General features: G+C 48.3%; 1 protein-coding gene across 1 annotated transcript; it reads right to left on the reverse strand.

Moving 5' to 3' along the window:
• Positions 1-10,466: 10,466 nt before the first annotated feature.
• Positions 10,467-13,315, reverse strand: LOC119820966 (intestinal-type alkaline phosphatase). Its single transcript, XM_038339713.1, has 11 exons — positions 13,243-13,315; positions 13,043-13,159; positions 12,814-12,929; positions 12,459-12,627; positions 12,214-12,386; positions 11,942-12,076; positions 11,784-11,856; positions 11,517-11,651; positions 11,246-11,437; positions 10,894-11,007; positions 10,467-10,798 (listed from the first exon to the last, which is right to left on the reverse strand). Exons 1-11 carry the CDS (start codon positions 13,313-13,315, stop codon positions 10,467-10,469), a joined length of 1,629 nt encoding a protein of 542 aa, XP_038195641.1.
• Between the last annotated feature and the right edge of the window lie 14,357 nt (positions 13,316-27,672).

Genomic DNA, 27,672 nt, shown 5'->3' on the forward strand with positions numbered 1-27,672 from the left:
ACCTGCTCGCCTCTGAGTCCTCTTGCATTCAGGTGTCCAGACTCTCTGTCTTCTCCTCTGTGTTCTCTCAGGAAACCATGTATGGCACAGGTCATGGCCGCTCTCCTGCCAGCTAGGCCCTGAGCTGGGAACTGATTAGATTTCCTAAGATGGAGGAGAGAGAGAATAAATCCAAAACAACACAGACCCCCACCCCCACATCGCCTTGGGTTCCATTCTGTTTGGTGAGGGGGCGTCAGCGCAGCGGCGAAGAACCTTCTAGGCCATAACGTCAGGCGTCCAGAAGCCCAGAGGGGTGGTAATAGGACTGGCTCCATTGAGCTCATATTCACAGCAGGTGTACTCCAAACCGCACCCTGGGATGACAAATACAATCTCCCACTAAGTATTTAATAGCAGGGAAATAAAGGGCTGGGGACATTCTAACTGCACGTCTGTTTCCAGGCACCCACCTAGGCTCACGTGCTCAGAGCTGCACTTCTCCCTCCCTGGCAATATTTCCTGAAATCAACTGCCTGGGCCTTCTAGGCCCAATCCGATTCCAACACCCATCTTTGTGACTGGCCTTCGAGCCCAGAGGTTATCGCTGTGTGACCTCAGGGAGACAGATACCTTCTCTGGGCTCCTAGCAGCGTATGAGCAAGGAAGCCCCTTGCCATATCTGATGGTGGATCCACACACGGGCCTTCCTTCTTCCCACTCCAGGGCTGCCTCTCCACAGTACCCATTATGCCTTGCCCCATCATGGCTGCCAGGCATGGTCCATGACTATGAGCTTAACTCGGGTTCTCAAGGCCAAGGATTCCGGGGGTATGCCTCATCTTGTGCATGTGGGTATTCCTTTGACCAAGTAGGGGAGGATTTGAAGCTACTTAAGATATCTGGGGGAGAGGGGCCATCCTGAAGGTGAGTTGTCCATCTGCAGCTTGGTGATCCTGGAGGTTGTGTGACACCCTGAAGGGCCACTGTCTGGTGCCACTGAGGCTCTAACATATTCAGTGGGGCCCAGATTTAGGTCTCTATATCCCTGTGTCTGACCTTCTGAGCTGGTCCAAATGTCTCGCTCCCCTGGAGTACACTCCAGTGCCAAAGACCCTAGGTGCCATATTTTTAAAAATGGTTTGAACCTTATTCCAAATGTATTGGAAGTGAGGGTCTTCCACATGGAAATTCCCCCAGGATGGGCCCCAGAGGACGTGGTCAGGCCGGTCTGCTTCCCCGCTCCTCTGCTGAGCAGCACTCAATATCTTGTGTCCCTAGTGTGCCACTCATTCAAGACTGGGCACAGTCCCAGACCTGCAGAAGGGACCATCCTTTAGGGGTACTGAAGGGGTATGCCCAGAAGGGCTGTGCGGCTGTTGAGGTGTTCTGCCTCCCTCTTTCTCTCCTTTCTGAGTTCCCTACTCCTCCAAAGCTGGTTTTAGACCCCCTACCTTTTCTTACACCGGCACCACATAAAGAATGTGTGTAATAATACACACCCATAATCCAGCACTTGGGAGACAGAGGCAGGGTATCAGGAATCTGAGGTTATCCTTAACCACATAGTGAGTTCCAGGGCCAGCATGGGCTTTTTCTTCAGAAAAAGAAGGACTGGGGAGGTGGTTCTCCCAGTTGGCAAAATATTTGTTTCATGAAGGTGAGGAGCTAAGTTTGGCTCTCCTGAATCGATGCACACGCTGGGTGAGGTGGCATGTCTAGCCCCCTGCTGAAGAGAAGGAAAACAGAGAGGGACAGATCTTGGACGTCTGCAGGCCAGTCAGCCTGCCAAATACGGTGACGTGCCAGGCCAGTGAGAGAACCATCCAAACAAAAAGTGGGTGACACCTGAGTTTGTCCCCTGACCTCCACTTATGTGCTGTGCAGCCATGCATGTGTATCCTCCTGCATGTGTACCCCGCACATGAATGGGTATGCACACACATGCCCCTCCCCCCCCCACAGAGGCAGAGAAACACACACACACACACACACACACAGGCGACAGAGAGGCAGAGAGACACATAGGCAAAGAGAGAAAGACAAAGAAAGGCAGAGAGAAAAAGACACACACACACACACACACACACACACACACACACAGAGAGAGAGAGAGAGAGAGAGAGAGAGAGAGAGACAGAGATCTCAATTTCCCCCTTTTCCTGCTGGCTCTGGATTGTCTAATAACCGAGCACTCCCTGCCTCCCACTGTCTTTTGGGGGCCACCCGGTGCCAGGGCAGGGCACAACTGTGGCCAGACTTCAGAGCCCAGCTTTCCTTCTCTTCACAATGGCCTCTGTACCAGTGAGAGGCTTATTTGTGCAGACAAGAATTCCGCCTCTCCCACCCCTTGAAAGAGGAGAGTTTCTGTTTGAATTAGCATCTTCCCTCCCCTCCTTCCTTGGCAAAGGGTCTCGGGCACTTCCGTTACCTCTGAACCCACAGGGGCTGTGGAGGGGCTTCTTGTGAAACAAGGACCCTCTGGGCTTTGGAATCAGTAGCCTGCTGTCTAGGCAGAACAGCAATTGATCTGCAGGGAAGGTCCTTGGGAGAATTCATGGAGAAAAAAATCCATCCCTAATCATGCTATTTATAATTCCTTCATACGCGTGGAGAAGGTTTCAGGACAATGAGAAACCAAGCCCATCCTCCCCAGGGAGGCCCTCGCTCTGGAAGCTCACTTGTCACTGTATTTTGAAGTCCATGGATTTGGACAGCACGTTACTGACCGGGAGACCTTGGCAGCCTTGCAGAAAAGTGCAGATCTTCTCTGCCTCATCCGCCAGGCAGTCACTAGGCCCTGCCTGGAGTACCATTGGGAATAGGGACTGTGTGTCCCTTTCCCCTTGAGAGAAATGGCTGCCCTGACCTCACGCAGCCTTTCCCATAGTCCTCGTGATGATCTGGAGCCACCCTTTGGGGTCCTTATTCCTCCCTGCCCCATACCACAATTCCTTTATCTAAGGCAAATCACAGCCCCCTTCCCTCACAAGCATTACACCGCTCCCTACCAAATACCCTTCACCTTTTTGTGTTATTCATGTGACATGAGTTGTGGCTCATTTTGGAGCCTCTGGGGTCTCCTGAGTTGAGGCTCCTCAGCCTTTGCTTACTTGCAACCTACCTGCACGCTCTGTTGGTTAAAGTCCCTATGCTCTATTATCCACTGTGCATTGGTGGTATAGCTGTGAATATAGCTGTTTTTCACCGTGCCTCATTCTGCCACATATTACCAGCTTAAGTCACATTTCTCCCAGTGTGTTCAGGTAGAGCACAAACAAATCCACTTGGTGGGTCACAGAATCCTCTTCTTCCCCACCCTTCCCACCACAGTAATTAATACAAGGTTCAAGGTGCCTGGAATGATGCATGGGGCATTGGGTTCAGTCCCAAGCCGGCCAGAGTCCAGCATGAGCTCATCTGGTAGAACGCAAAGCAGGCGCCTGGCTTCCTCGACCTCAGCTGCTGCCGGGATGCGGGAGCCGCTGGCAGCCGCTCACAGCTGATTCATTGGGCCGGCAGGCAGCTCAAATCCCCGAGCTGCTGTCACACGGAGCTGTAAAGGCGCATCTCTCCTTGTCTATACTTTGCATAAATAAGGAAAAAAATTCTTCCATCTTCCCCTGGGACCAAACAGTTGCAGGGGCTGCTGTCAGGGGCCTGCAGGGTGATGTCTGAAGGGATCTTGGGGAGCATTTTCCTTTCACCTGAGGAGCCCTGGCCGTGGTAAGGAGGATCTGAGACGTCACGCCAGCCCATGGTGAAACTCTGAATCAGGTGTAAAAAGGGCCAGAATACCACATCAGGATCTGGGTGACCCCTTTGTTAAGGTTAGTGAGGGGGTCTCACTATAGGGGCAGGAGAAGGCCATTTCTTCCTTGAAGGGCAGTATGGGCTCCTCTCCCTTTTGATTCTCTGGCATCATGCCAAATGCACACAAGCAGACAACCCCAATGGACAAGGTTACTTGAAGGGGAACTTCTAGCTACTTGCGGGTGCTGCGGGCTGTTGTGTGTGCTGCCAGGAAACACGGAAGCTTGGAACAGCAGAAATAAGTAGGCCCTGGGGCCGCTTTTGATCAGGGGTGTGATTGGAAGCCCCACGCTTCTTCTGTAGGCCTCTGGAAGGTCGGAGGCTGGATCGTGAGGGGGCTTCCTCAAGGGGCCATGGCTTGTCACGCAAATGCTAAATAGTAGAGACACCTGTTTCTAGAACTAGTATCAGATGCAATACCGGCAGCAAGGGCAAGAGGAGGGTACACCTGGCACCTGCTCGAATCCTCCCAAGTGGCTAAGGCAGCTGTGCCCATTTCTTTCCTTTGTGACGCTTTCTATGCCAGCTGTCTGTGCGTGGAAGGGGTCTGTGAGCAGGGGCAGGCAGTGAGAGTCTCAGGTGCCCCCTGGCCCTGGCTGGGGGTCAGTCTGTGCCTGGGCAAAGTGATCACCATCATGAGGAGTTATCCTGCCCAGGGCCCTGTGCATCTGGCCCTTGGGGAATTGGCTAAGGGGTACCAGGCCCTTTTGAGCACCTACTACATGCTCCTGGGTGCCTACTATGTGCATCTGAATGCCTACTATGTGCCACAGTATCTTCAGGCATGCTTCTGTTACATGCTTTGCCACAACGCTATACAGTGGAGAACCCATGGCAGGAATAGTCACTTTTCATAAGTAATACCAAACTTCAGTGCTGGGGACGTGGCTGGGGATGTTAGTGGAATGTTTGCGTAGGATGCATACGGTTCTAGGTTTGATCCCTAGTACTGCACAAACCCGGGATAGTGCTGTATAAACCCTGGAGGTTCAGGAGTTCAAGGCCTGCCCGGACTATGAGATTCTGTCTGAAAACAACTAAGTCAAGCCAAACCAACAAGAAATGGGCCAGGAAGATGGCTTAGTCAATAAAGAGCTTACTTTTCAAGCAGGAACACCTGAATTTGATCCCCAGAACCTGTGTTGGTGCCAGGTACGTTGGTGTATGCGTGTGATGCCAGCTCTGAGGAGGTAGAGCCAGGAGGATCCCTAGGGGTCACTGGCTGGCCAGTCTAGTATATTCAGTGAGCTACAGATTCAGTAGGAGACTCTATATCGTCAAACAAACAAACAGACAAGCAAAACCTAGGTGAATGGCTCCTGAGAATAATATCTAAAATGCTTCTCTGGTCTCCATATGTATATGCACACACATGCACCTGCATACACAAGTGTACCACAGGGACACACACAGCTCCATACTGTCACCTTCACCTCTCACCTGCACACCCACCTACTAGAAGTCACAGGGGTCCCAGAGGGAACAAGAGGGTTGCCACAAACCAGGGCTAAGCCAGTCTCTCTTCCCAGCCCATCCGCTGACTTTTCTGTGTACTTCAATGCATTCAATTTTAATGTGTCTACCTAAGTGCATTCGTGGATTATATCATCCAGCTTTAAGCAAACTAATCCTCCAGGGTAGCCAAGTGACTTACAAGATTTCTGCCCAGAAACTACAACCAATCCTGCTGAGCCAAAGAGAGAAGTGGCCAGCTGATGAGTTCTGCACAAGCTCATCATCACAAGTCACAGAGGTGGGAGGAGGGCAGGACAACAGACACTTCGAGGGCCACTGATATGCTCAGCGGATAAAGGAGCTTGCTGCCAAACCCTGGACGACCCGAGTTCAATCCCCAGGACCCACATTGTGGAAGAAGAGAACCAACTCCCTAAAAGTTGTTCTCTGACCTCTGACCTACACACACACACACACACACACACACACACACACACACACACACACACACACACAGAGAGAGAGAGAGAGAGAGAGAGAGAGAGAGAGAGAGAGAGAGAGAGGTTTTACTGCTTTTAAAGTACATTTGAAACACTCCCCTCCTATCTTTCTAGTACAGTCTCAGCTCTAGGGGCCTTGTGCCTTGAGATATTCATCAATGACAGCATAAATCCTCATGGTTCACCAGACATTTAAAAACAGTCTTCAGAACATGAAGACAAACCCCTGTAATTCTTTTCCCTGTGATGTTTAAAGCTATGTGCTTCTCAGCCCAGCACTTCTGATATTTCCCTAAGCAATGATAAATATTTGGAAAGCTCTTGTAAAGTTTCTTACATAATAGCATAAGACAACAGAAAAAAAACCACCTAACACCGGGCACAGTTTTTCTTTCTGCTGCAGTAAAAATGGCAGAAACAATGAGCAGTAAATGATCTGTCGACAAACCGAAAGGCACATCTTTGTCAGCAAATACTCCTGAAAGATGTGGGGGAAACATTGCCGTTGATTGGAAGAAGCGAGTATTAGAGAAAATTACCCAGTGTGGGAGGTTTTCTATACAGTTGACTGGAAGTACAGATGTTTCTAGCACATCACAGCTTAAGGTAGCTTCTGGATTCTCTCCCAATAATGAAACACACATACCGCTCTCTGGGTGTGTGAGCCACTAACGGTGAGCTACAACAGAGAAGATATACTGCCCACAGTAAATGCCTTGTTGAAGGAAAGCAACGGCCTATGGGGAGCATGGTGAAAGTTACACTGATGGAAGGGCCGTTTGGAAAGGTTGTTTAAAAGGATTCTGGGTAACAGTTAGGGTTCAGCGCCTTCAATTCACCCACCTGTTCTTCCACCAAACCAGCACCAAGAGCAGAAGCCTGGGCACACATCAGATGGAGGAGGTATGGGGTGAGCTTATAAAAACAAGATCTTAGAGCAGAATCATTGCGATTGATAATGACGTTGGGTGTGATCTTGAAAGCTCTCCAGGCCAGACAGAATGAGTCAGGGATAATTGTAGCAAAGTCCTCGAAGACGGTGTCCTGAGTTTACCCCAAGCCTTCTCTGCCACTGGCATGGTCTCACTGTGCTGCCCCAGCTAATCTGGGACTCCCAAGCTCAAGAAATCCTCCTGCTTCAGCCTCCCCAGTAGCCGGAATCATCTGGTTCCATTCCTCCTCTCCCTTCTCCTCTTCTCCTCTTCTCCCTCTTCCTCCTCTCCCTCTTCCTTTCCCTCCTCCATCTCCTCTTCCTCTTCCTCGTCTTTTTCCTCCATTTTTTGAGTAGTGTCTCACTATATAATCCAGGCTGCCTTATGGAGTCCAAGCTGGTCTTGAACCTGTGGTCATCCTCCTGCCTCAGTCTCCCAAGTGCTAGAAATTACAAGGCTATACCATCATGACTGGCTCTTCTAGACGTGTGTGCTGACATTTATTAAGGCGATGAGAGCTGTAAGTTTAGGTACTTGGTAAAAAAGCGTGAGAAATAAATGTGCTTTTCCTCCCTGTTTGTGCCCTCTTAGTGAGGATGTCCTTTTAATGAAAAAGTTCTAGGGTCACTGTCTTTGAATCTTTGAGGAATGTTTTGTGGTGGGGAAAGAGAACCCGGTGACAGATTTGAAAAGGATTTTCTTTGCATGGGCGTGAGCACCTGAGAGAGCATTCATAAAGGCCAGAAGAGTATCATGCGGCCTCCTCTAGTACCCCTGCCTGGAACTCACAGATGCCGAGCTCTGAAGACCCTCCTGGCTTCGTTCTCCTTGGTGCTGGGGTTACAGGCATGTGTGAGGCCGTGCCTGACTGGGATCTGAACTCTGGTATCCATGTTTGAGCAGCAAGTGCTCCTGCCACTAGCCACTAGTCCAGCTCCTAAAAAGGCTTTTCACTGAGGCTTGATCCTATGGCCGAAGATGTATTTTTAGAAATTAAATTATTGCGAGGCGGTGGCAGTGCACACCTTTAATTCCGGCACTCTCGAGGCAGAAGCAAGCGGATCTTTTAGAGTTTGAGGCCAGCCTAGTCTACAAAGCGAGTTCCAGGACAACCATGGCTACACAGAGAAACCCTGTCTTGAAAAAGAAAGAAAGAAAAGAGAAAGAAAGAAAGAAATTAAATTATTTATTCTCTCTCTCTCTCTCTCTCTCTCTCTCTGTGTGTGTGTATGTGCTCATGCATGCATGCGTGCTCATGTATGTACATGCCCATGCATGCCACAGACTTCTTGTGGAGATCAGAAGACAACACTGCGGAGCCGGATCTCTCCTTTTACCTGTAGGTGGGTCCTGAAGCTCAAGCTTACTTTGCTGGGCAGTCAGCAACTTCACCTGCTGTGCCTTCTTGTTGGTGCCCCAGCAACGTGTATGACTAATAAAACCCTCATACATACACCTTGATGCTCCGAAGTAGAAACTAATCTACTCTGCTTTTGAAAATTTAGGAATAATCTACACACACCATGAAAGTTGCCCCTTTAAAGTGCACAGGTTAGCAGTTTTCAGAGCATTCACGGAGTCGGCCATCTATTACCCAGCACCCAATTCCGGGATAAGCTGTTTTTTTTAAAGCTGCAAGTTTTAAAATGAAGACGAGGTCCTCGGGTTTTGAGCAAATTTATAAAACATAAATGTGTAACGCCACTCCATTGTGTTGAAAGAGCAACCAAATGACACCCAAGAAGACAGAAATATATCAGCTGGAGCCAGACAAAAGCCTTGCATAATTGGCGGACGGAATTTAAAAACCAGTATGATGACTCGGAAGCTCTGCGAAGAACGCCTTCCTCCACTCAGTCTCTGTATTTTCACAACAGACGGTAAAATTCGGAATTGAAATGAACTACTCCAAGAGCCGAGGCTTCAAATTGATGCTTCAGAGTGTTAAATCAAGATTTTAGCAAATAAGGAAACACACTATATTCCTAATATTACTAGTGGGAGCAAAGAGTGTTTTTGTACCTTCATAAGTGTACAAATAAATTTGTAATGCTGAAAAATTTGCTGGGAAGCACAGTTGATTCCACGTTTACGTAATTCTTTCAAATGTCCACATTAGGCAGGCTAGATAGGAGCCAAGCACGATTATACTGGGGTGGTGTTCCACAAAGTTCCCAATGCAGGTCAGAGATGGTTAGGGAGGGTCTGCACCTCCCCTCGAGCTGACCAACTCCTGCCTCTGTGTGTGTGTGTGTGTGTGTGTGTGTGTGTGTGCGTGTGTGTGCTCGCGTGCGCACCTGAGAAAATAGAAAAAAAAAGGGAAAAGATAAGATGACACGCTTCCAGAAACAGCCAAGTACCACATCCTGAGCCAGGGCTGTTCCAAATCCTTTTCCGAAGGCTGTTACTACAGCACTCTAGACTTCACGGCTCCTCCCCTCCTTGACACCTCTTCCTTGGCCCCCCCCCCCATTATGCCCTTGTCCCAACCACTCTCTTTGACTCTGTCCTTCTAATGTCCCTGATGACCACTGCCCCAGGTCCCTTGCATTGCTGTTCTGCTCTTCAGGTCTTTTCTTTGTTCAGGGTTCTTGCTCAACTAGCTGTCTCTCCTGGCCTGATCTCCACCATCACCCACCCCTCCCAACTTAAGCCCTGTGCTCTAGATGCTCCAGGCTTTCCTTCTCCAAAGAACCTACTAGAACGCTGGGAGTGTGGCTCACACTTAAAATCCCAGCGTTTGGAAGACTGTAGCAATAGAACTGCTATACATTTGAGGCCAGCTTGGGCTACAGAGTCTCAGAAAGAAGAGGAGCAAGAGGAGGAATGAGAAATATTACTAGAGGTGGGGATGTGGCTCAGGGGCAGAGCACATTCCCAGCAAGCACTAGGCTCTTGTTTGGAGCCGAGGAGAAAGAAAGCGATTCTTGGCACTGCATTGCATAACACTTTATTATTGGGTTGCCTCTCCCAGGAGAACGCATAGGGGATTTCCTTAGTTCAGAAATGTAGGTGCAGCCTGAGATGATGTAGCAGTCGGCTGAGGTGCAGCGCCATGAATTTCCTAGCTGGGTAGTAGACATGGGAGGGCCGAGAGACTCCAGAGTCTTCTCTCTGTGGATTGGCATGGTTGGGCCATGAAGGCTTCTGTGTGTGGAGCTGGCCCAGTGGGTGGGAAAAGATTATACCAAAAACCAGCGGGTGATCCCAGGGCAGCAGCCTTCTTGCTGGCAGAGTGGATTGGGCTATGGTGGGAAGTCAGCCTCTCCCTGTAAGTCTCTTGTGCTCTAGTCCTGTGTGCCTCGGAGCCTGTAGGAATCCGAGCTTGGTGGGGGCACCAATGGGAGGGTGCAGGATGGGTCCTCTATAAATTATTGTTGAGGCCCTCTCCTTTGCAAGCAGCTGGTGGCTGAGGTCAGAGAGGAGTGTCCAGACTGCCCAACAAGAATCAGGGCCATGTTGTCATGGTGCCTCCCGAAGGAGGAGCTCTGTGAGGTTTGAAGCTGGCTGCAAGTTCAGAGTTGACTGTCCCCCTGTGAATGCTTGGGTAGGTGCATTGGAAGCAGTCACTCTAGACTGGAATAAGAGTTGAGGCCACTAGCAGAGAAGTCCTCGGGTAGGGCCCACAGCCAGAAGGCAGGGAGCACGGGATAGAGGTGCAGTCGAGGGAGGAGACAATGAGAAGTTAGTGGGTGGCCAAGGTAAAGAAAGCACCAGGTTAGGGCTTGGGACCTGGTGGGTGGAGCCCGGAGGACTACGCAACAACCCCCAGTAGCATCAGCACCGTTCAGGCCAGCAGCGACAGGGCCAGCGGGGTGGTGGCTGGGCCTAGGCTACCAGCGCTGTCCCTTACAGGGATGGTGGTGGTGGTCTGGCGGGTTGTCGTGGTGGTCTGGCTCGGGGCGGTTTCACTGCTCTCGTCTTCAGGGGGCGCCAGGCCGCAGTCGGTGTAGGGCTCCAGGCAGCCTGCAAAGGCCATGACATGCGCGATGTAACTCTGCTCCTGCACTCCGTGCAGCAGGTGTGCCTGCGGGCCACGCGCGAATATCGCCACATCCTCCCCGCCGTGGGTCTCCGACTTCACCGGCACAGCCGCCTGCTGCTGGTATGAGGGGTCACCTGGAGGGACAAGACATTCAGCGAGAAGATCTCTCAAGATCTCTCTTGGAGTCCCCTCTGCCCCACCCTCCCGCAAGCCGTGACATTGCACTCACCGCTTTCAGCAGCGGTGACGTTGGGTCTTTCCCCTGTACCAACGTAGCCCGGGCCGTTGCCATACAGGATGGAGGTGTAGGACTTTCCGTCCAGAGCTTTGAGCGGGGCCAGCCCTTCATAGAGGAAGAGACACCTTGTTCTCCCAAAGACTAAACCTTAGACGCCCCCTCCCCCCTTTGTCTGCCCAGGGGTTGCTAGATTCCCACAAGGCCGGTGCCCTTTTCTGTCCATTTAACAAATAGAGAAGGGGAAGATCAGACAAAGTTCTTTACGTAATTGATGCAAAACAAAACCAAACAAAAAACCAAACAGCAGCAACAACAAAAAACCCGCCACCTGTCCCCGACCTACCGAAGATGGAGGTCCCCCGAAGTGTGTAGCCACCAAAGGAGAAGACGTGGGAGTGGTCAGCGGTAACTATGGTCAATGTGTCTTTCTCACTGGTAAGCTGGCTGGCCTTCTCGATGGCTGTGTCGAACATGACAGCCTCAGTCAGAGCCAGATACGCTGTGCCCAGATGGTGACCACAGTCGATTCCGCCACCTGCAGGAAACCAGTGAGCGTGAGCTCCAGCCTGTCCTTGTCTGTTGCCCCCTCTTCCCATGGGGTCCTGAAGACTCACCCTCCACAAAGAGGTAGAAGCCGTTGGGGTTCCTGCTTAGCACTCTCAGGGCTGCCTCTGTCATTTCCTTCAGAGATGGATCCATCAAGGGGTCTCGTTGAATGTCGAATTTTGTGTCTACAGGCTTAAAGAGGCCTTAAGGGACAAAAACCGAAAAATTATGGTGACCAATAAGCTTGGTAGTGGGGTCACGGTACCTGCACATACACACGTGTTCAAAGGTTGCCGAACTGAGGGGTGCCAGTGCAGGAAGTGTGGAGTCATTACCCATGAGGTAAGTCACTGATGGATCGAGGGACTTCTGAATGAGTTCTTCACGGTTCCAAACATACTGGGATCCCTAGAGGGGCATAAATGATCGATAAGGCCCACAGCCCTTCCCCGGTCTCTGCTGTGCCACAATCATTGTGCCCCTCCCTCAACACCTGGTGCTTTGACAGCCATTCCTCCACCAGGTTCCGGCCATCAAGTCTGGTTCCGGTCTGGTTAACATCATTCGGATACTCAGGGTCTGGGGTTCCTTCAGGAAACATGTATTTTCGGCCCCCACCGAGGATCACCTATGCTCAGAGAGGATCAGAGAAGGCAGACTTTAGGGCCTCTGCTTCCTTTCCAACCAGAAACCAGCTCCCCACCAGGATCCAGGGAGCTCAGGCTGCACATCTGGACCACTCCTCCCCCAGCCTTTATTCCTCACATTGATGTCCATGTTGGAGACAAGTTGTGTAGCAATGTCCTTGCAGCCCTCCTGCAGGGCCGAGGCGGGCATATCAGCGTCCCCGTACCAGTTCCGGTTCATCGTGTGAACGTACGTGCCGGCTGGAGAGGCGTGCTGCACCCTTGTGGTGGTCACCAGTCCTACGGCCTTTCCTGAAGGGAGCAGAGGTCAGGGTGGGACACGCAGGCTCCCAGGCGGCCCCCATCCCTGAGCCTGGCTCCAACCCACCTGCTTGTTTGGCACCGAGATGACCTCATTGCCGAAAGTGGTGTTGCACTCGTCAAACCGTGCGGCCGGGCTCACACCAATGGTCTTGTAGTTGGTCTTGACCCCGCACAGGTAGGCTGTGGCTGTGCTGGCACTGTCGGGGACCTGTCTGTTCACACTGTAGGTCTGGAGACAGAGACATCCTCAACTGGCCTCAAAGCAGACATTTATTTCTTCACCCAAGCCTGGGACCTGCTCATTATGCCAGACCCCGAACTGGGCTCTCAGTCTCCAGGGTCTTCTCTGTCACCCTTCCCCTGGGTCCTTGTCAGCCTTCTTCCCCACATCCCAGATATGTGTCCCAGTACTCACCTTGGACAGAGCCATGTATGGGAAGCTGTCCATGGCTAGGGGTGTCTCAGGTCCTAGATGGCCTTCCAACTGTCCCTTTAAGATCCTGGTGGCTGTCACTGTGGGTACCCCCATCCCTGAAGGCAAAGAACCCGATCAAGACTGAACCCTCAGGCCCGCCTGGACCCTCCAGCGACCTTAGGTTCTTGAAGTGCAAGGGCCCCAGGGTGGCCAGGTCTCAGACACTCACCGTTCCCCAGGAAGATGATGAGGTTCTTGGCTGATGTCTGAATGGGCTGCAGCTTCTTGGCAGCACTCAGAGCTTCGGCTGCCTTTTGGTTCCAGAAGGCTGGGTTCTCCTCCTCCACTGGCCAAGGGAATAGCAGAGGAAGGGTCAGACTAAAGGTTCATGTGCATGAATGGAGCAGGCATCCAAAGGAGCCTCAATACCTGGGATGACACTCAGTGACAGCTGCAACCCGAGGCCCAGCAGCAGCAGCAGCAGCAGCCAGGCTCCCTGCATGGCTGGGGCTGGGGGTGGGACAGCAGAGATGAAGAGCTGGGACACCAGGGTACTAACTAAGGCACAGTCTGCCTGGGCTTAAATAGGGGGAGACTTTGTTCCTAGATGAACAATGTCATGTTCCTCCCTTGGAACCAGGTGGCCACGCTGGCTCCACCTCCGTCCTGTGAACTGAACGGAACCCCTGCTTACTGGAGGAAAATGGCAGGGTGTGTCTGGTCCATCCTGGGCCAGGGTCCTGACAGAACAAGTTCTATGTGTTCTCCCCAAGTAGGGTGGGGGGCTGTGTGGCTGCCCTCTGGACAAGGACCCTGTGCCCCATGCTGCCAGGGAGCTCACGCTGTCCCTACGGACACATCACCCTTGCTCCTGAGTCAGGGGAGCAGATGTTGTTCTGGGTGCGGAAGGGGAGAGGGTCTGGAAGGACCCAGCTCGGACGAGGGACTTTTATTTGCTCTCCTGATGCCAGGAGCCACACTGCCAAAGGAAATAAGCAAATGGAACACCCTGAGTGCCCTGCGGCCCACCTTGACCTGGGCAAGAACCTGGGATTTTTCTCTGTGTTATTTGAAACAAGGTTGCAGACAGAAGAAAAAGTGCCACTCACTCACAATGGCCACAGTCCGGAGCAACCATGAGTTAGGGTTTGGATATGACTGGAGCTTGTCCCCCACAGATATATATGATGGACGCTTGGTCCCTAGTTTGGTGACGGTGCTGGGAGGTGAGGGAACATTGAAGGGGTGGAAGGGAGAGGTGACTAGGGCTTTTGAGGCTATGTTCTTAGAAGGGGTTATCGTATCTCATGAGCTCCTACATAATTCCTACTAGGCATGGTTTTAATAAAAGACCAAAGCCTGGTGGTGGTGGCGCATGCCTTTAATCCCAGCACTTGGGAGGCAGAGGCAGGTGGATCTCTGTGAGTTCGAGGCCAGCCTGGTCTACAAGAGCTAGTTCTAGGACAGGCACCAAAGCTCACATAGAAACCCTGTCTTGAAAAACAAACAAACAAACAAATAAATAAATGACCAAGACTGGCCTCTCCTTCATTTCTGACTCCCTTGGGATCTTTCTGTCCTCTGTGATCACATCATGGTGCTATTCACCATGTGATGTAGTGAAGGAGACCCTTATGAGATTCAAGCACACACGAGAGCCAGGGCATTGAATTTCCAAACCTACTTAAAGAGACCTGCTTTTTTATTTACGCCCCACTGCCAGATACTTTGCCATCACAGTGGAAGAAGGAACTGTACACCAAGTGTCCTTGGATGGATGAATGGATAAACAAACAAGAAGTGACCCAGCCAGGTGGCGGTGGCAGCAGCAGTGTACGATTTTAATCCCAGCACTTGGGAGGCAGAGACAGGCGGATCTCTGTGAGATCGAGGCCAGCCTGGTCTACAGAGCAAGTTCCAGGACAGGCTTCAAAGGTCCAGAGAAAGCCTGTCTCAAAAAACAAAAATCAAAGAAAAAAGAGAGAAATGGTCCATATAAGTAATAGAATACCATTAACCTGAAAAGAGAAGACAATCTGCTGTGTACACAGACTCAGAAGTTGGAGGCAGGAGAATCTGGAGTTCAAGGAAGCCATGGCTACACAGTGAGTTAAAAACCAATATGATAAGTACTGTTAATCCCAGAATTTGGGAGGCAGATGCAGGAATATCTCTGTGAGTTTGAGACTGGCCTGGTCTAGTCCACCACCACCAAACCAAACTCAAACAAACCAAAATCAAAAGCAAGGGAATCCCGACTCACACCGCAGTGTGGACACACCCTGAGGAAACTGTGCTAAGTGAAACCAGCCCACCACAAAGGCACCACACTGTCTGATCCTTCCTGGGTGCCACCAAGAGATATAAAATGCTCTTCATACGGAAGAATGATGAGGTGCTGGAGAGATGGTTCAGAGGTGACAAGCACATTCTGTTTCTGTACAAGATCCGAGTTCAGTTCTCGGCTCCCGCATCAGGATGCTCACAGCCGGCTGTAAGTCTAGCTCCAAGGGATCTAATGGCTTCCTTAGATGCCTACTCTCTCCCATGCATAAACTGATTCACACACATACATGTGATTAAAAGGAAAAAAGGGGGGATGTGGAAATGACTGGGTGGTTAAAAGCACTGGCTACTCTTCCATTGGGCCCAGATTTGATTCCTAGCCCCCTCATGGTAGCTCACAAAAGTTTGTTGCTCCAGTTCCAGGAGAGTCCTACGCCCTTTCCTGGGCCTCTGAAGACCCTGCATGCATGAAGACTATGCACACACACACACACACGCACACACACACGCACACACACGAGAAAATGAAAAAGCAAATAAGGGTGATGCATAGCCAAGGGCTGGAGGAGGGAGAGATGGGAGGTCTGTTTAACAGGTTCAGTGTCCCAGCCCTTTGAGACATTCTGGTCGTGTACTGCACAGCCACGCAGAGTCCTTAACACTGTGTATCTAGAATCGACCTCGAGGCAAGCCTTCTTGCCTCCAGCCCATGCTCTAACCACGCCCTCCTCTTCCTGTGTTGGCATGCCGTCCTAGGTGAATGATTTTTTTTCCAAGTTTATCAATAAATCATTTTATGGTCATACAATAATTACACATATTAATGGGTACAGCGATAATTCAATCCATGATAAAATATTGAATGAGGAAATCCGGGTAATTAGAGTTTTCATCTCCTTAAATATTTCTTTGTGCTGGGAGAGGAAAATTCTTGGCTAAAGTTCAGAGGTGACCAGTTACTGGAGAAGCTCTTAATCAATTAATTAACCCCCCCCCCCAAGGAGTAGGCTAAAGGTTCACGGCTCAGTCAGTCCTTTAAAGTTTTAAACTGCCCCCTCCTCTTATTCTACCCCCCCCATCATCATCCGGTGTGTGTCATGCCACGTGGGGGTCAGTTCTCACTTGCCACCTTTGTGTAGGTTTCAGGTATTGAACTCATTGAACTCAGGTCCCCAAGCTTGTGTGGCAAGCACCTTCACCTGCTGAGCCATCTTGTCCGCCTCTATTCCTTTTTGAAACGGTAATGTTGGTCTAATTGTAGATTCGCATTTATAGTTGTAAGCAATAATATGAGCTGACCGCCAGGGGACGGGGAAAGTGGGGGGACTCTGCGATACACGAAGTCACTGTTCTCATGTCCCTAGCTTGACATATATGAATCCAGGTGGGGATGTGAGATTTTACTCAGGTTTCCCAATCCCTTCCGTTATTTTATTATTTATTTATTTACCTATTTATTTATTTATTTATTTTTTGGTTTTTCGAGACAGGGTTTCCCTGTAGTTTCTGGAGCCTGTCCTGGAACTAGCTCTTGTAGACCAGGCTGGCCTTGAACTCAGAGATCCTCCTGCCTCTGCCTCCCGAGTGCTGGGATTAAAGGCGTGCTCCACCACCGCCCGGCCCCTTCCCATTATTTTAAAATATTTATTTTCATTTTTAGTTACGTATGTACGTGTGTAGGTCTGTGCAAGTGTGTGCAGGGGCCTGACAGTCCAGAGGAGGACACGGGATCCCTCTGGGTGCTACACGTGGTTGTGAACCACCTGAACTGAGTGCTGGGAATCCAACTCGGGTTTCTGGCCAGAGTGGTATATGCTCTGAGCCAGTGAGTTATCTCTCCAGCTTTTCTTTCTTTGTCTCCTTGTTTCATACATCTCTTGATGTAGCCCAGACACCTGGATCTTGTGATCTTGCTTCAGCCTCCTGAGTTCTAGGATTATAGGTGTGTGCCATGATGTCTGGCTTCTGTTCAGCTCTATCACCTGAGTGGGTTCTTGTCACTACTATGGCTGGTGTGGGAGAATGGTCTGTATTCTGTCAATTATATTGTAAATAAACACTGATTGGCCAGTAGCAGGCAGGAAGTATAGTGGGGACAACCAGACAGAAAGTAGAGGCGAGTCAATGAGAACAGGAGAATTCTGGGTAGGAGGAAGCCCATTCCTCTGCAGTCCTGCCCAGACACAAAAGGAAGATGTGACTGCCTCACTGAAACAGGTACCGAGCCATGTAGATAAGAATAATGGGTTAATATAAGTTATAAGTTAATAAGAAGCCTGAGCTAATGGGCCAATCAGTTTATGATTAATGTAGACCTCTGTGTGATTTCTTTGGGACTTAATGATTGCAGGAATCAGGCAGGACAGAAAACTCAGTCAACAAATGGTGCCCAACGTGTGGACTGCTGCATCCACATAAAGTCTGACAGAGCTTGGGAAGTAATTCTATTAAAAAAATAGAGTTAAGTGCAGCTTATTGATAGCAGCATTTTCTCAGGTGGGCTCTGTTTGCTAGAGGAAAATGCGTTTCATTTAAGAGAGGCTTCCTGCCTCAGCTTTAGCTGTAAAACCTTGTAGCTCTTTTAAGAAGTCCTGCCACAAAATACTTGAATGGTGTTGATGAAAAGCTGATTGCATGCTTTCTGGTGGTGGCAGGGACCTTGAAACACCATAGAGTTGTGGCAATAAACATGACTCCAGCTGGTACCTCTGCCATGAGGCTGGAATTTCAGAAAGCTAAGGAAAGGGCTGGATCCAGCCATCAAAGCCATGGTTTTAATCCTACCCATATTGCTTAGCAAATTAAAGACTCATGTGGTCAGAAAGAGAGAGAGAGAGATATAGTAAAGAGAGATTCAAAGATGAAGAAAACCTCTAAATGGTTTACAGTGTGGTAAAAATATATGCAAGATTGGGAGAGTAAAGAAAATGATTAAAGTCCTTAAAATAAAAAAAAGAGAGTAGTTGGGTGTGGTAGCACATGTCTTTAATCCCAACACTTGGGAGGCAGAGGCAGATCTCTATGAGTTCAAGGATAGCCTGGTCTACAGAGTGAGTTCCAGGACAAAGATACCTAGCAAAACCTTGTCTCAAAAAGCCAAAAATTAAAAATAAAAGAAATATCAGTTAAAATAAAGCCATGTAAAGATGAAAAACACAGAGAATCTGGATACTGTATGGTATTATGCTCTCATTGAATTGTTTGAATGCTGAGGAAGGAGCAACAGCTGCTAAAAGATATTTGTTTATAAATGCTGCTGAATTAATCCAAGATAGGTATTTTGAAAATACCTTGACTTCAAAATGGAAGTCAAAAGGTATGTTACTTTGGAGAAGAGGGTTTGCTTTTGTTTCCACAGTGAATGGGAAGCTATGGATTCATCCTAAAGTAAGAAAAATCAGGTTTGGTCAAGGAAGACCACCTGAGACATCTCTGGTAGGAACAGATAGCCCAGATGTCAGAGTTCTACATCCAGAACGGATTCAAGATGCTGCCTGAGATGCTCCAGTCAGGACTTGATCATAATTCTAAATTTTCTTTAGGTCCCCATAAGATTATCAGTGCCCCCAACTAGCAGGAAGTAGCCTGGAAAACTATGCCCACATTCCCAAAAAATGGACTATGGATATTTTCCTTTGTTTAAAAAAAAGAGGGGGAAGTGGTGTGGGAGAATGGTCTGTATTCTGTCAATATTATTTTAAATAAACACTGATTGGCCAGTAGCCAGGCAGAAAGTATAGTGGGGACAACCAGACAGAAAGTAGAGGTGGAGCAATAAGAACAGGAGAATTCTGGGAAGGAGGAAGCCCATTCCTCTGCAGTCCTGCCCAGACACAGAAGGAAGATGTGACTGCCTCACTGAAAAAGGTACCAAGCCCTGTGGCTAACATAGATAAGAATAATGGGTTAATATAAGTTATAAGAGTTAATAAGAAGCCTGAGCTAATGGGCCAATCAGTTTATGATTAATGTAGACCTCTGTGTGATTTCTTTGGGACTTAACGATTGCGGGAATCAGGCAGGACAGAAAACCACAGTCAACATGTGGCCAAGTTCCCTTTTATCTCTAAACCTACCAGACCCCTCTGCAGCCATTCCTTGGCATCCCTACCCTCCTCCTCTGTCTCTAACCCCTAATTCAGCAATCCAGCTGTGTTTCTTTTACGTTTTGTTTTGTTTGTTTTTCTAGACAGGGTTTTTCTGTGTAGCTTTGGAGCCTGTCCTGGAATTAGCTCTTGTAGACCAGGCTGGCCTTGAACTCACAGAGATCCACCGGCCTCTGCCTCCTGAGTGCTGGGATTAAAGGTGTGCGCCACCACTGCCCGGCTTCCATTCATGTTTCAATTGCATCAATGGGAAGAAATCCTTGGTTATCTTTGGAAGCAGGACTTCTCCCTCAGTGTAATTCTTTGCGCGTCCACTCAAGCAAGTACCGTACCCCACTCCTGTCTGTGGCAGAGCAGTATGACACCGGACGGATGGAGCACCTTGTTACTTTCAAGTTTAAACTGTATCTGTCTGTTCAGCCTTCTTGGGAGACTAGCGGTCACTGAGTCAAGAATGGTGTTGTCTCTCTGTAGCGCCTTGCTGAACAACTTTATCGTGAGTGCAGGGACTGCTCGGCCCTGTCTCTGCAGGTTTCACTGGGAAGCATGTTTCCTTATAGCTTGACTACCGTCACAGTGCTGGCCCCGGGTGGAAAAGCGTCTCTGCAACCCAAACCACGCAAACCATGACAGGTGCACACTGCCCGAGGGTGATGATGGGAGGGAGTCCCTCTGCCCAAATGGCCATCAAGGGATGCATGAGCTTCAGTAAAGCACACCAGCTGAGTTTTATTATATTCCCAGAAGTGTGTGCCGCTCAGGGGCAAGCATCAATTAATTATGAACCATCATAATAGACCGAGAATAGAAAAAGACAGCAATGTTTTCTCACAGTTTGTACCATCTTTGCCTATTCTATGAGTTATGGAATCTAAAACGTTTACTAGCATTTATTTATTTGGTGTTTCTTCATTTTTGGCTTACCAGGCAGGTGCATGTAGCTCTGACTGGCCTTGTAGTAGCAACATAGGCCAGGTTGGCCTCTACCTATAGGCAGTCCACTGGCTTCAACTTCCAGAGTGCTGGGATTACAAGTAGCTAATATCAAGTCTGGCATCTATTATCATGGCTGCGTCAATGTATGTGTTTATGTGTTTATTTTGAGAGAGATGGTCTCACATATCCCAAGCTGGCCTCAAACTTACCATGGAGCTGAAGATGACCTCCCAAGTGTAAGAATGTACCATCATGTCATGTGTATACAGTGCTGGGCATCAAACTCAGGACTTAACATGTTAAGCTAATACTTTATCAACTGAGCTATATATGCAGCCCCTCTTGGTTCTTTGAGAAAGGGGTCTCCTATAGCCCAAACCTTGTACTTGCTATGAATTCTTTTTTAATTTAAATTTTTTATCTTATTGATTTTTATTGAGCTCTACATTTTTCTTTGCTCCCCTCCTTGCATCTCTCCTCCCCTTCAATCCTCCCTCAAGGTCCCCATGCTCCCAATTTACTCAGGAGGTCTTGTCTTTTTATACTTTCTACTTCCCATGTAGATTAGATCTATGTAAGTCTCTCTTAGTGTCCGCATTGTTGTCTAAATTCTCTGGGATTGTGGTTTGTAGGCTGGTTTTCTTTGCTTTATGTTTAAAAACCACCTATGAGTGAGTACATGTGATAACTATCTTTCTGTGTCTGAGTTAGCTCACTCAAAATAATATCTTCTAGCTCCATCCATTTTCCTGCAAAATTCAAGCTGTCATTATTTTTTTCTGCTGTGTAGTACTCCATTGTGTAAATGTACCACATTTTTCTTATCCATTCTTCCATCGAGGGGCATTTAGGTTGTTTCTAGGTTCTGGCTATGACAAACAAAGCTGCTATGAACATAGTTGAGCACATGTCCTTGTGGCACGATTGAGCATCCTTTGGATATATACCCAAAAGTGGTATTACTGGGTCTTGAGGAAGGTTGTTTTCTAACTTTCTGAGAAATCGCCACACTGACATCCAAAGGGGCTGTACCAGCTTGCATTCCCACCAGCAATGCAGAAGTGTTCCCTTTTCCCCACAACCTTTCCAGCATAAATTGTCATCAGTGTTTTTGATCTTGGCCATTCTTACAGGTGTAAGATGGAATCTCAGAGTTGTTTTGATTTCCATTTCTCTGATGACTAAGGATGTTAAACATTTCCCTAAGTGTCTTTCAGCCATTTTAGATTCCTATGTTGAGAGTTCTCTGTTTAGGTCTGTACTCCATTTTTTTATTGGATTATTTGTTCTTTTGGTGTCCTATTTCTTGACTTCTTTGTATATTTTGGAGATGAGACCTCTGTCTGATGTGGGGTTAGTGAAGATCTTTTCCCATTCTGTAGGCTGTTGTTTTGTCTTGTTGACCGTGTCCTTTGCTTTACAGAAGCTTTTCAGTTTCAGGAGGTCCCAGTTATTAATTGTTGCTCTCAGTGTCTGTGCTGGGGTTATATTTAGGAAGTGGTTCCCTGTGCCAATGTATTCAAGTGTACTTCCCACTTTCTCTTCTATAAGGTTCAGTGTGGCTGGCTTTATATTGAGGTGTTTGATCCATTTGGACTTGAGTTTTGTGCATGGTGATAGATATGGGTCTATTTTCATTTCTCTACATGTTGATATCCAGTTATGCCAGCACTACTTGTTAAATATGCTTTCTTTTTTTCCATTTGATATTTTTTGCTTCTTTATCAAAGATCAGGTGCTTGAAGATGTGTGGATTGATATCCGGGTCTTCTATTCGGTTCCATGCTATGAATTCTTGCCCTCCTGCTCCACTTCCTAATTGCTGAGGTTACAAACACATACCACCACTGCTTTATATATTTCAACTTTATTTTTATGGTGCTGGGGATTAAACCCAGGACTTTGCACATGCTGGGCAGATACTCTGCCAGTGAGTCATGCTTCCCTCTGGGAGAAAGAGCTTAATAATGAAGCTATAAGGTCCCGGGGGGGGGGGGGGGAAGGGACTGACTGTCTTCTTATGTAGCAGATTTGTTTGCTGTCCTCTTCCTTTGAGAGAGGATCTCACTATGTAGCTCTGACTGGCAGGGAACTTGCTAGGTAGACCAGGCTGGCCTTGAACTCACAGAGATTTGCTTGCCTCTGCCTCTCCTTAGTGTGTGCCACCACACCTGACACTATTAATTCTTTTGGATTTGAATGCACAGTGCTTCCTAAGCAGGGTATCCCAGTTGCTCTCATCACACTTGTGACTGTCACTAGCAGAGACAGTGTAAAGGCTTACTGTGGTCTGGGACTTAAGGGGAATCTATCCACTATGGCAAGGAAGGTGTGGCAGAGTTTTTGATGGCAGGACTGTGTGGTGGAGGCCCTAACATCTTGGCAGGTCAGGAAGAAGAAACAAACCTGTAGCAGGCGTGCGCAACAAACTTCAAGGCTCCACCCCTTGTCCCATATCTACTCTCTAGGCCCTGAGTTTCAAGCATTCCACAACAACATCACCTGAGGACTAAGTGTTCAAACCCAAGTTCAGAATTGGCAGAAGTGGCACAAAACCCCGCTTCCCTGAGCACCCAAACCTCAAACAATCTAGGGGTGGGGCTGGAATACAGTTCAGTTGGTAGAAGGCATGCAGGGAGCCCTGGGTTTAATCCCCAAGCACCCCAGTGGTACACACCTGTAATCCCAGCATTCAGGAAGCACAGGCAGGAAGATCAGTTCCAGGTCACCCTTGGCTACATTGGAAGTTCAAGAAAAGCCTGGAATATAGAAGACCCTGCTGGAAAAAAGAAAAACAGACAGAGAGGCAGACAGAGAGAGAAAAAAAAGAAAGGAAGAAAGGGAGAGAGAGAGAGAGAGAGAGAGAGAGGGAGGAAGGAAGGAAAGGGGAGGGGAAATCTACTGAAGTATTGTCCTGGTATTTAATAACTTGCCTTTTAGATATGTAAACGAGGCTGGAACTCTAACCCCTCCCACCTCCGCCTCCTGAGTGCTGGGATTCTGGGATGCACCCCACATCTGGCCTTAATGAGCTCTTGCTCTACTCCCCTTTGGGTTGGCAGGTGTCCTGGGAAGCATCTCAGGACATCTCAGCAGACCTGTGGCTCCATCTTAAAGCCATCAGGAAGTTGCCACAAGCTCTTCCATGGGTCTCCTTGAGAACAAAACACTTTAGGTTGATGGTTGCTTGGGAAATTACCGAGCAAACAACCATCTGTGAAGGTGGAAATTCAGTTATTTCTCCTGCATATGCTTGACGATAACAGACTATGGCGGATAACTATGCCAGATGATCAGATGTGAGTGAATTTTGTCCAACTTCTGAGACACATATTAGTGACACACTTATCAAATTTAACTCTTCAGATTTATCATTACTCTTTCCTTGACAACTTTCCCATTTAATTCAATACATCAGGTGCTGCATTTTGTTATGATGGGGGGGGGGGGTTAAAATGGGGCCTTGATGGCTGTGATGGCACATAGGTTTAATCCCTGACAGAGGTAGGTGGATGGCCGTGAGTTTGAGGCTAGCCTGGTCCACATAGCAAGTGCCAGGCCAGCCAGGGCTACCTAGGCAAACCCTCCCTAAAAAACAAACAATCAAACAAACAAAAAAACAAACAAAAAAAGGAAAGAAGAAAAAGAAACAGAGGATTAGTCTTTTTTATTTTTATTGATTGAGCTATACATTTTTCTCTACTCCCCTCCCTTTCTCCCCTCTCCCCTTCTCCCCTCTTCTGTGACTCCCGTGCTCCCATTTTACCCAGGAGATCTTGTCTTTTTCACCTTCCTATATCCATGTATGTCTCTCTTAGGGTCCTAAAAGAGGATTAGTCTTACTGAGTCTTATTATGTGACCCAGGTTGGTTGGCATGGAACTCATTGCGTGCCCCAGGCTGGCCTTAAGCTCCAGCTCCCCTTACTTCAGCCTCCCACGCGCTGGGATTAGAGGTGTGTGCCTCCACGCCCAGCTAAGCCTAATTAGTTCACTTTCTTTTTTCAAAGTGAGAGTCTTCTAGGCTTGACAGGGCCCAACTGGATAATTCCAGGTTACCTTTAGGTCAAAAGACTATCTAGAATTTGATATAGAGAAGTTTGGTAAAAACATGTTAAGATCTTAAAAACACTTCATCAGATGTCAAGGGTCACCGTGAACAATAGTCAAGAAGCCATCTAATCAAAATGGCAATCAGAAGACTCCAAAAGAGAAACGCAGAAAGTTAGACCGCTTAGAAAAATCTGTTGCTGTTTAGCAGAGGATTTAGCCTTCTCACCTGACCCGTGGAAGCTCAGGAAACAATTTGGTAAAGCAGTCTTTGTTTCCTAAGCCTGTTTGCTGGAAAGGGTGATGGCAAAATGAGATCAACCTTCCCACACTCTTTAATGAAGGGCATCAGAGCTCCGTGGCTCACATCTGTAATCCTAGCACTCGGGTGGGAGAGGGAGGAGGGTCGGGGGCTCAAGGTCATCCGTGGCTACACAATGAATTTGCGGCCATCCTGTCTCAACAAACAAAACAAAACGAAACAAAGCGCCATCTCTAGACGTTGCGATGCTGGAGGACAGCCTGCTGTGCATCAGCTTCTCGGGACTTTGTGCTTTCTTTAGTGACAGGGTCTCATGTCGCCCAGGCTGATCTTCAGTTGATATGCAGCCAAAAAACAGTGTCTTCAAAATTTTAATCCCCCTGTCTCTATCTCCCAAGGGAGCAGAGCATGCAATACACTCAGTTTTAGGTCACACTGGAGATCAAACCAGCATGCTAGGCACCAATTAAACTATATTCCCTTCAGATGGTGGTGGTGCACACCTTTAATCCCAGCACCCGAGAGGCAGAGGCAGGAGGGTCTCCGAGTTCAAGGCTAGCCTGGTTTACAGAGTGAGTTCCAGGACGCTTAGGACTACACAGAGAAAACCTATCTCGAAAAATACAAATATAAAAGCACCTTTCTCATGCACATCCCCCAGAACCCATTTCCCCCGACTCCATGGTGCCTGCCACCTTCTGGTGGCATTAAATTCTAAACCCATCAACAGAGCCTCAGAATCCACAGGTCTTGGCAGCTTTTCTGTCTCCACTTGGGAAATGGAAACAGAAGGACCAGGAGTTCAAAGTCAGTCTTAGGTACGTAGCCAGTTCAAGGCCAGCCTGGGCTACCGGAGATTGCCTTGAAATGCTAAAAAAAAAACAAGGGCCCGCCTCAGAGTTGCTATACTGGAGACTCAGCTTTCAACACATGAGCCTTGAGGGACAATCAGGTGGAAACCACAACATGCCTAAAAACTGGCTGAGAAAAATAAAGTCACTTGTCAGACAATCCCCTGCGCTGTTGCTTCATGCTATTACATGTCTATCAGCCAATCAGCCAAGTGATAAAATTGCAGAGCTGGGCATGGTGGTGCCCATCTTCAACCCCGGCACTCAGGGGGCAGACGCAGACAAATCTCTATGAGTTTGCGGCCAGCCTGGTCTACAGAGTAAGCTCTAGGTCAGGAATAGCTACACAATAAGACCCTGTCTTTTAAAAAAAAGCAGCAAAGAGGGCTGAAAAGAGAGTTCTGAAGATCAGAGTTTCTGTCCAACGCAAGGACCTGAGTCTGATCCCTGAGACCCATGTGATGCAAGGAGAGAACCAGCTCTCAAAAATTGTCGTCTGATGGTCACACAAGCATCGTGGAACATTCATATATGAACACCACACACACACACACACACACACACACACACACACACACACACAAATGCATACTAAATAAATAGATGTAAGTTTTAAAAAAATAATTTATTTAAATTTATTTTATGCGCATTGGTATGAAGATGTCAGGTCCTGGAACTAGAGTTACAGACAGTTGTGAGCTGCCATGTGTATGCTGGGAATTAAACCCAGGTCCTCTAGAAGAGCAGCCAGTGCTCTTAACCAGTGAGGTTTTAATACAGAGAAAAGTTAAAGACGGGAAGATGTCAAGCCTTTCTTTTCAGTGTGTTCTTACGGGACAGGTGTATGGTTTTGTGACTTTAAACAACTAAGGCTACCCAGCCCTCAAGTCAAGTGTGCAGCTGCCATGTGTTTACACTACACACAGTGAGCATAGTGTCACACACGAGTAACCACAACATACAGGAGGCAGCGGAGGCGGGAACTATGGGCTTTGGGCCAGCCTGGGCTACATAGAGATCCAGTTTCAACAAAGCAATACAGAGGGAAAATGGACAGTTCGGAACACATTCTTGTTCTTGTTTTATCAACAGCTTTAAAACCCTATGTTAACCAAAGATTGACCCAAGTCTCTTGAGCTGAATGGCCAGTATTAGCCTTGTTCTTGTTACTGCTCCGAAATGTCCAAGGCTTGTAAAGAAAAGAGGCTTAAGTCAGTTGTGGCGGCTCCTGCCTGTAATTCCAGCACTAGAGGGAGGGTAGGGGTGAGGCAGAAGGATGACCAAGAGTGTGACTTCAGAGTGAGACCGCATCTCACTCTGTATCAGAACAGTTGCTGAGTCTTACAACCTGCATTCAAATCCCCAGAACCAGGAAAATTCCAAACAGCACCTCATGAATCCCAGGGGCCCCTAGTAGGAGCCAGAAGGCACAGGCAGGAGAATCAGCAGCTAGTGAGCAAGAAAGGCCTTGTCTCATGCTCAGATCTGCAGCACATCCACCAAAACTGGACCAATACAGAGATCAGTATGTCTCTGCAAGAGGATAACACACAAATTTGTGAAGCACCCGTAGTTTTCAGAACACGGGAAGAGAGAGGGGCTCAGCTACATTTTTGTGCCCGCATTCACGCACACATACACACAGATGCATGGAACAGGCCCTCAGACCTTAGCCTATAGTTACCTATAGCTACCCGTTCTTCCTAACGGAAGTATGTCAACCCAGGGTATGTTTTTTGTGTTTAAAAGGCTACAGTGCTATACCCCAAAACCTAGTATAGTCTCTGGCTAGCTACTAAAGACTTTCTACTGACTTAAACTCGTGTCTGAGTAGTCTTCTCTGGTGGGTACCCCACAACAATGCACACACAGCATGTACAGATTATATACACATACACAGATAAAAATAAATAATCCCTAAAACAACAGCGAAAGAAAGAAAGAATGAAAGGAAGGAAGGAAGGAAGGAAGGAAGGAAGGAAGGAAGGAAGGAAGGAAGGAAGGAAGGAAGGTAACTCAGGCCTCTGAGATTCAGGGACAAGCCATCTATGTTATCTTGCCTCTTGGTGAGGACCTTATGATCCATGGCACTATAAGAGCAAAAGCACACTCCAAGGAGACAGATAATATCCTCAGACTGGAAGCCAGAGCGTGGGGAGAGGTAAGACAGACAGACAGCCAGAACAACCCCCTTTATAGGTGTAACTTAAGTCCCCAAAGAACTACCTTAATGTTTCCCCGATACAGCGTCTTCTGTGACTTAATGACTCCCTCTAGTACCTTCCGACACCCCTCTGCTCCTCTCCTCTATTCTCCCGGTTCCTGACCTCTCTTCCCCTTCCAGTGTTGGGGACTGATGCCAGGGCCTTG

The sequence above is a fragment of the Arvicola amphibius genome, chromosome 8, assembly GCF_903992535.2.
Source record: "Arvicola amphibius chromosome 8, mArvAmp1.2, whole genome shotgun sequence".
In the NCBI taxonomy this organism is placed as follows: Eukaryota; Metazoa; Chordata; class Mammalia; order Rodentia; family Cricetidae; genus Arvicola; species Arvicola amphibius.